This window comes from Kogia breviceps, chromosome 14 (genome assembly GCF_026419965.1).
Source record: "Kogia breviceps isolate mKogBre1 chromosome 14, mKogBre1 haplotype 1, whole genome shotgun sequence".
Taxonomy (NCBI): domain Eukaryota; kingdom Metazoa; phylum Chordata; class Mammalia; order Artiodactyla; family Physeteridae; genus Kogia; species Kogia breviceps.
This window is the reverse complement of record NC_081323.1, coordinates 53,668,423-53,677,551: the sequence shown is the minus strand read 5'-3', so window position 1 is coordinate 53,677,551 and position 9,129 is coordinate 53,668,423. Positions and strand designations below refer to the sequence as shown.

General features: G+C 49.0%; 1 protein-coding gene across 4 annotated transcripts in view; it reads right to left on the bottom strand.

The window, feature by feature from the left end:
• Nucleotides 1–1,133: 1,133 nt before the first annotated feature.
• POFUT1 (protein O-fucosyltransferase 1) overlaps nucleotides 1,134–9,129 on the bottom strand; it is a 23,057-nt gene continuing 15,061 nt past the window's right edge. Inside the window, exons 5-7 of one of the 4 annotated variants that reach the window (XM_059038257.2) lie at nucleotides 7,251–7,443; nucleotides 5,529–5,771; nucleotides 1,134–2,761 (exon numbers count right to left, since the gene is read on the bottom strand). In XM_059038257.2, coding sequence (XP_058894240.1) covers nucleotides 2,573–2,761; nucleotides 5,529–5,771; nucleotides 7,251–7,443 — 625 coding nt within the window. In that variant the 3' untranslated portion in view covers nucleotides 1,134–2,572. Of the gene's footprint in view, nucleotides 2,762–4,279; nucleotides 4,472–5,528; nucleotides 5,834–7,250; nucleotides 7,444–9,129 lie in introns of those variants that run through there. The other 3 variants (XM_059038258.2, XM_067013072.1, XM_059038259.2) reach the window with 3 other exon arrangements.

Below are 9,129 nucleotides of genomic sequence, written 5' to 3'. Positions count from 1 at the left end.
TCAGTGGTTAAGAATCCTCCTGCCAATGCAGGGGACACAGATTTGATCCCTGGTCCGGGGAAGATCCCACATGCCGCAAAGCAACTAAGCGCATGCGCCACAACTATTGAAGCTCGCGCACCCTAGAGCCCGCTCGCTGCAACTACTGAGCCCACGTGCTGCAACTACTGAAGCCTGCGCACCTAGAGCCTGTGCTCCTCAACAAGAGAAGCCACCACAATTAGAAGCCTGCACACCGCAATGAAGGTAACTCCCACTCGCTGCAACTAGAGAAAGCCCGCACACAGCAACGAAGACCCAACGTAGCCAAAAATAATTAAAAAAAAAAAATTCTGCCCTGTGCGGAAGTTCCTACTTCCCAGGGCTGAGGGTGGGGACAGGAGAATGTCCACAAAGCACTTAGCAAGCACAGTGCCTGGCGCAAAGGAGGCATGCAACGAGAGGCAGTCAAATTATCAGCAGCCATGTATTTGCCTTTGTCTCTTTCACGTTTACAACGGGCTCTTATACATGCTTTATCTGATTGGGGCTGTTCAGCAACGCCGGCAGTTTTATCACCATTTTATAGGTGAGGAAAGTGGGTCAAAGGAATAAAGTACTCACCTACAAAACACACTGAATCTGACTACAACTCCAGCGCCCTCACCTCCAGAGACACAAGGATTTGGCCGGCCCATTAGAGCCCCAGACTCTAAGGTGTGTGCCTAGTGTGGGGCAGCAAATGCCATCAGGCAGAAAGCCACATGCCCCCAACCGCTGGATGGAGGAAGGGGCTCCCACGTCCCACAGTGAGGCTCGTGAACAAGTCTGAACAGATAAACCATCTCTCAGAGTCCACCCAGGATTTAAAACATTTCCCCCAGAGGGAAAATTCAAATGCCCTTTCTGTACAGTTTCTCCTGCTAAGAGTTGGGTGGCAGCTCTAAGCAGCGAATGCCACCTTTGGTGTTTGAGATCCTTGTTGCCCTGCAGCCTCTGATTCAGTCTGCCACGAAAGCAAAGCATCTCTTCCCAAACGTTACCCAAGGGACACCGCTGCATGGAGCTCTGGGCCTGGCTCTCATCAATCTCCTCTACCTTACCAGGATTGACTGTGGGCTTCTGAGGGAGGCCAGATGGTGGGGAAGTAATCGGCAGGTGTTAGACATGAATTTTATTTTATTTATTTATTTATTTATTTATTATTATTATTTTTTGCGATATGCGGGCCTCTCACTGTTGTGGCCTCTCCCATTGCGGAGCACAGGCTCCAGACACGCAGGCTCAGTTGCCATGGCTCACGGGCCTAGCTGTTCCGCAGCATGTGGGATCTTCTCAGACCGGGGCACGAACCCGTGTCCCCTGCATCGGCAGGCAGACTCTCAACCACTGCGCCACCAGGGAAGCCCAGACATGAATTTTAGAACCACAAGGCCAAAAAATCAGACTCTCAGGAGTCATGGATTTTTACAACTACAGCATCTGAGAGACAAAGAAACTTATGACTGTAACACCTTAAGCCTCATGGGCTTGGCTGAGATTATACTGGATGAGATGGGCAAAAAAACCTGGGAATCCAATGGCTCCAATGGGTACTGAGCATCTTTGATCTGGTCAGAGGCTTGTGAACACTCCCTTGTGAGAATACAGTCTGAGGGCTCCAGCTGCAGGAGGAAGGCTGGGAGGACAGGCTTTGGATAGCAAAGGCAAAATTCTACAACCAGGCCCCTTGGGACATGAGATCAGAAGAGGAGACTTCAGAAGGATCCTGCCAGGCCAGCAAGTCCTGGCCCTGGTGAGGTGTTATGAAACCCTGATGGTGCCAGGTTTGTGGCAGGCCACCAACTACCAAGAGACTGTGAGAGCAATACCATGATGGTCTGCCTTGATGGCAGGTGCTCCTTGCCGGGAATGTGCTGTGGGAGCAGCACTTAGCCGTCTTTGGGGTACTGACAGCACTGTGATTGATAACTTCTATTTGCATAGTGTGTACAATGGAGAAGAGTGTTTGTTCCCCAAACCCTGGCAATGGCCTAGGAAAGGGGGGCTGACAATGGCTCTGGCCAGGCAGCCGGGATGAGTCTGAGGGCCACTTTGGGGGTCATCTGGAAAAGCAGTCAATACAGCCACCCACCCCTGGCCTTATCCACATTCTGCTAAGGTCACTTCAGGTACCTATGTTAATGAACTTCACTGATTTTTTAAAAAGAGGGAGAGTTCTAGGGGAGTCATGATCTTGTATCAAAACTATAAAAATCTCTCTCTATATATATATAAAAATCTCTCCGAATAGAGTTCAGCATCCCAGGCTGCTCAGAGCAGGGCAGACCAAAACACAGAGGTTGGACTGCTTTGCTGGTGTGAGAAATTCCCAGGAGAAGCAGCAGGGAGCACATGAGAAAGGGAGATGGTCTGGCTACTAGAAGCTTGGAAGTCCCGTGCCCTGGGAGATGGACTGTCTTCCTCCTCCTCCAGGAAGTCCCTGGTACTTTTTTCTGTTCTCTGGTCCTTGAGGATCAATCCTGGGAGCACCTCTGGCTGCCAGGGCTGGCTGGAGGGAACAACTCAGACAGGCAGTATGCTCCAGGTAGGATCAGAACTCATCCCGCAGCTGAGGGGGACTGTCCATGCCGAAGAAGGAGGACTGCCTCCCCTGGAGGTCCCGTTCCCGCTTAACAAAGGCAGTGAAGGAGGAGACACAGTTGCCAATAAAGTGGTCAGCTTGGCCGAGGATGTACAGGTCAATCTGGGCCACCTCAGGCTTCAGACTCACCACCTTCACCTGTAGGAGGAAGGGCAGGGTGTTTTAGCCAGGGTACAGGCCTAAGTGGCCAGCTCAGCCAAGGCCTGCAGCCACCCGCCACCTTCTTTCCCTGTGCTGAAGTCACAGACAGACAAGGAGGCGTACAGAGGATTAAAATGTAGGGTCGGGGCACCTGAGAGAAGTGCTGCCCAGCAGCTGCCTTAGCCCCTCAGCTCCAGACACTCATTCACACTCTGCCATTGCTTGTTGGTTCCCTCTGTTGGGAATGCCTTTTCCCATCCATCACAGTCCTGACCATACTCTCAAGGTTCAGCTCAAGGTCACCTGAGGGGCTTGGCTTCTCCCACCAAACCACAGTCTGACCAAAGCGCACCCCACCCACTTGGTTCTGCTGCCTGGATGCCTCCAAGACTTAAGTCCTGTCCAATCTATCCCCGAGGTATTCCCCAAAGGTGAACCCTTCTCTTGATGGATTACTACTCCCTGGCCAGTCACCATAATCTTTTCTCCTCCAGGTCTACTCACCAAAGGAAACTTTTTCAGATTCCCCTATCCCCCTACTCCTCCCTCTACCCCAAGCTGAGCACTCTTAACTGGTGTCCTACTGCTCTTCAGATAAAGATGACAAATCTTGAATGTGGCCTATGAGGCCTGTTCAGCTGCCTCTCCACCTTGAGCTCCAGCCACTACACCAGTCTCCCTTCCACCTCAGGACCCTTGCACATGCTCTTCTGTCTGGAGTGCTTGTCTCTTTGCTTGGTTAACTCCTACTTAACTCTCACCCTGCAGCTCAAGTCACATCTCCTTGGGGAAGCCCACCCTGGCTCCCCCATCTAGTCCAGGCTCCTCTGCTCTACACTCCCACAGAACCACGTTCTTTTACTTCATAGTACACATCTCAGTACTCCTTAGTGATTCTCTGGCTAACGTCTGTTTCCTGCACCTGACTGGGGCTGCAGCTGTGTCACTTTGCTTGCCGCTGCTGTCTGGGGTCTGCCTCAGTATGCATCTGTTGACTGGACAAGTGAGTGAATGAGCCTCCACACCCAAGCCTTGCCCTCTTTTGTGGCGTATCTTACAACTCTTTGCAAGTCTCTTTTCCTGAGTTTAGACTGTGAGCCCTGGAAGGCAGCACCACATCTTATTTATCAGTATCACCGGCTCAGCACTGGCCCAGCTTAACAGATGAGCAAGGCTTAGTTCAAGAGAAAGGGTGGGTTGAGCCCATGGAGAAGGGGGCTCAGTGGTGGAAAAGTGCAAGAACAGTGGCACAGGAACAGGAAATAGAAAATGGCAAGAAACTCAACGTATAACAAATATACCAACTCTAGAAACTCACAAAAAAACTCCCTGGGACTCTCCAAATGGGGGTGTGGGCAGAGTTGGGGCTGAAAGTGCTTTGCTGTCACACAGAGATTTCTGATGTAATAAAAATCATCATCTTACTATCTGGATGGCAGCATAAAAATAATAGCAGCTTAACCATGGTCAAAATCCCCTGAACAATTCCACCCACGCCCTGAAACTTACCCACTCTGTGTCCTGCCCACTAAAATGAGCCCCGAGACCTCCTGGGTAAATTCTATTCCTTCATGGGACTTTGGTTTCCTCAGTTATAAAACGCAGGGTTTGGGTTAGAGGCGCTCCAAGGTCTCCCAGCTCTGATATTCTTCTATAAAGCGGGTGCGTGGGGACCAGAATGCTCTGACTCGGCACTTCCTCTACAAGCTGGTAAAAGAAAGAAAGGGAGCCCCTCGACATACAGCCCAGGGCACCCACTGCTAGAAAGCGGATGCCTGTCTTTTAAGGTCTGCACAAGCATTTAGGGCCTTCATTCACTCAAAAGTCTTACTGAATGTTCACTATTAACTCCGTCATTTTATCGATACCTACTTACTTATTACCTATTCTTCACTCATACAGTAACAAGCCTGTTCTAGTATTTACTCATATACTGAACACCTACTATTCACCACCTCTGTAATCATTTACTAAGCACAAAAGAGCCTTCCTTGTATTCATCAACCACCTACTTCTACTATCAATGACAGCTAACTTTATTCAGCACTTATTTTTTACTGGACCTGTTTTAATTTCTTTATATCTGATCTTCACAGTTACACTATGAGATGTAGGCACTACTCTCAGTCCCATTTTATTGACGAGGAAACAGAAGCACAGAGAGGTAAAGTAACTTGTGTAAGGCTGCACAGTGAGTAGAGCCCAAGTCCTCTGGCTCCAGAGTCCATGCTCTTAATCTCTCTGCTGCACTGGACCCCTACCAAGGGCCCACTGTTTATGGCCTTATTCACCAAACATTTACCAAGTGTCTACCACGTGTCAGGCACTGTCCTAGACACTGTAATGGCAAGGCGGGGTCTCAGCACTGGAGGAGGTCAAAGCAACAGGCTACACCCTGAGGAGTAAAATGGTGAGTCCACCTTGGATCCTGCCTTCAAGGAGTCACAACCAGGAAGAAATAAGACCTTGTTTCTACACTAGCCTCACAGTCTAGGTGTCTCAGGAGGAGATGTGATAAAGTGCTGTGACAGCTCCCAGTAGGGATCCATTAGCAACAGGAGTGGAGGAAAATCTGCAGAGCACCTGCAGAGGTGTCTGAGCTGGGGTTTAAAGAAGGGTAGGAACTGGAAGGGAACCTGATGTTCAAGTAAAAGCCTGGTGGTGGGAGGACGTGAAGCATGAGGTGGGAGCGGGCAGACCACCCTGGTGCTTCCTTTGATTCCCTTCCTGCTGCCCTCCCACCAGGCCCATGTCCCATGTGTACCTTCCCTTTGAAGAGCTGCTGGATCTCGGGAACATAACTCTCAGAGTCAGTGGCAATGTAGACCGACTGGGCATTCAGCGCTGTCACCCAGAGCTTCAGGGCGCGCCTGATTTCCTTCAGGTCGGGGAGGCACATGGTCATGGTGAGCGGGGCGGCGGTGTGGCGGCTGTAGCCCACGCACTGTGGGGAGGCCATGAAGTGGGCGCCGGCGGTCCCGTCCTTCAGCATGGCGCACGCATTCTTCTGTGGGGCGGGTGGGGACAGAGCTAAAGACGGCCACCCGCCTGCAACCCCAGAAGCAAGAGCTGGGAAGGGGAAAAAGGCAGGCAATACAGGAGGAGCGCAACTATTTTTTTTTTTTTTTTTTTTAAGCATTGAGGGAAGAGGGAAATGCATCAAAAAAGTTAACAGTGGTTATTTCTGGGTAGTGGGATACTGGCTCTTCACAATATTTTTTCTTGGTATAACTGCACTATCTGGAACTTCCAGCAGAATTCTGAACTGTGGTGGTGACGATGGGCAGCCTTGTCTGATTTCTGACTTCGGTGGAAACACTTCTGATAGCTCCCAAGAAGTACGTGTTTGCTGTGGGTTTCGGAGAGATAGCCTTTATCAAGGTAAGGTGGGTCCCTTGTATTCCTGGTTGGTTAAGAGTTGTTTTTCTTCTTTTTAAAATCATAAATGACTGTTGACTTTTTATCAAGTACTTTCTTGGCCTCCATTGAGATGATTATATCATTTTTCTTCTTTGGGTGTTAATACAGTGAATTTCACTGCATTCCTGGGATAAATTTTACTTGTTTGTGTTGTATGTTCTTTAATATGCTACTGGATTTTACTTGGTAATATTTACTTAGGATCTGGGCATCTATGTTCTTTATGAGAATGGGCTGTACTTTCCTGAGTTGACCTTATCTGAGTTTGGTATTAGCATTATGCTAGCTTTATTTTAAAAAAGCATCTTATATCTTCTTATGTTCTAGGGAAGCATAAATGGGAACTATCTGAAACCACTCACAAAATACTCTGGGCCTGGCTCCTTTACTTTGTGGAAGGGGGCAGGAAGGGGGGGGGCAGGAAGGGAATCTAGTGGGTAAATGTGTGATTCCTTCCTCATTTGACACTGAATGGATTTTGATCTACTTTCTATACTTTTCAGTATCTTTCAAGTTTTTAATGATGAGTATTTCTCACATACATACATATATATCTTCTTTTGCAAACTAAGGAGATTGTCTATATTACTCCAGTTATTTTCACAAGGAGGATAACCTGATGAGTTTTCTGCACATTTAAGCAGCTGCCAAATTTGGAGGATGACATCTTCATTTTGGGGGAGCCCCACCCAACCTCCAGAGCTTGTTTTTCAACAAGGAGTCTACTGGCTAAACACTGAGCTGGGACAGAGGACTGTGGGCTATGGGGCTCTTTCTGGCTTGTTGTCTGACCCAGAGCCTAGCTTGATACCTCAGTTTATCCATCTGTGAAATGAGGATAAAAATGGCAACTGTTAAAATGAAAACTGCCAAGCAAGTGCTCTGGAGCCACATTTCTGACGTGTCTGCGGTGGGATCGTGGGGCACAGTCCCGTGAACTTGGCCAAGTGAGACCTCTCTGCCCTGGCTAGGATGTGGTGCAGTGGGTTCAGTGTCCAACCCCCACAGGCATGGGCCCTGCTCAGAGATGTGTCCATCCCGGCCATGAGAGGAAGGGGGAAGTTACCCAGTCGGAGCCAATGCGCAGGTGGATGCCCACATAGGGCCGGATGAGGTGGGCACGGATCTGGGCCTCCCCTGTCCTCACCATCTCATCTGACCACACCATGTACTTCTGGAGTGGCCTATGCTCCTCCAAGACAGGGAACTGGGCCGGGGCCCCTGGCAGGGCAAGCACTGGATGTTCCTCTGGAGAAAATCTAGGCATGAGACAGAAGGAGAAGTCAGACAGAGAGTGCACAGAGAGTCCGGCCGCCACCCCCATGGGAGAAAGGACGGTGTTGCACCATGCCCCAGAGACCCTGCGGAGGGGCCCCTGCAACATGCAAGAAGCACGAGAGGTTGTGAAACCCCAACGGGCTGATAAGAGACCTTGGCGGCAGCAAGAGGCACAGTATGCAATACTGTCCCGCCACATGGAATTTACAACCCTCTTTGATTGTTTAACAATTAAAAATTTACAGTAGAGCATTCCAACCTTTTGTATGTCATGCTGGCTTCCAATCTGTGGTGCAGTAATTCACTCCAGGTTGGGGTGTCTAGACTGAGTCTTTGCCATTTTACCCACACAGTGGGATCGGGAAGTGCAGCTGTTGACAGGTCACACTCCCAGGGAATGTGTACACTGGATGAGACCATTCACTCAACATTTAACATATTATCTACGGATTGCCTACTATGTGCTGGGGGCCAGGGGAGAATGAGACAGGCATGGTCCCTGCTCTCATGGAAAACACTAGAGGTCTGCAGATGCCCTCCACATACCCTGCCGAAGGCTCTCCCTCCGCCTTGTTCACAATGCACCTTGTAATTATTTTACCCCGAGTCCAAAAAAGTCTGCTGGACTCAGGCTTCTGGAGTCAGTATCTCCGCGTGCCTAGAACAGTACATGTAAGAGCTCAGTAAAGATCTGTTGACTGAATAGAGTGAGGAGCAAACCTGTGTTCCCTCATTAGCTAAGCCCAGACTATATTCCAGCAACATGAAATGCCCCGCTGTTCCATAAGCTTGCAATGCACTTTCAAACTACAGATCTCTGCAGACTTCTCCCCTCTACCTGGTATGCCTTCCCTCTGCCAGCCAAAATCCTTTTCCTAAAATTATGAAATAGGTACAGGTACTCTGGAAAACAGTTTGGCAGTTTCTTATAAAACTAGACATGCAATTACAATATGACCCAGCAACTGTAATCTTGGGCATTTATCCCAGAGAAGTGGAAACCTATGTTCACACATGAACCAGTATGCGAATGTTCACAGCAGCTTTTTTCATACTAGTCAAAAATTGGAATGAACTCAGACGTCGTTTAACAAGTGACTGGTTAAACAAACTGCAGTACATCCACACCACAGAGCACTACTGCAATAAGAAGGAACCAGCTACTGATACAGGGAACAACTGGGATGGATCTCAAGGGAATTATGCTGAGTGAAAAAAGTCAGCCTCAAAAGGTCACATACTGGGCTTCCCTGGTGGCGCAGTGGTTGAGAATCTACGTGCTAATGCAGGGGACACGGGTTCAAGCCCTGGTCTGGGAAGATCCCACAAGCAGCAGAGCAACTAGGCCCGTGAGCCACAACTACTGAGCCTGCGCGTCTGGAGCCTGTGCTCTGCAGCAAGAGAGGCCATGATAGTGAGAGGCCCGTGCACCGTGATGAAGAGTGGCCCCCGCTTGCCACAACTAGAGAAAGCCCTCACACAGAAACAAAGACCCAACACAGCCAAAAATAAATAAATAATTTTTTTTTTTTAAAAAAAGGTCACATACTGTATGATTTCATTTATATAACATTTGTGAAATGACAAAGTTGAGAAAAAAGAAATGGAGATGGGATTAGTGGTGGCTAGGGTGTGTGTGTGTGTGTGTGTGTGTGTGTGTGTGTGTG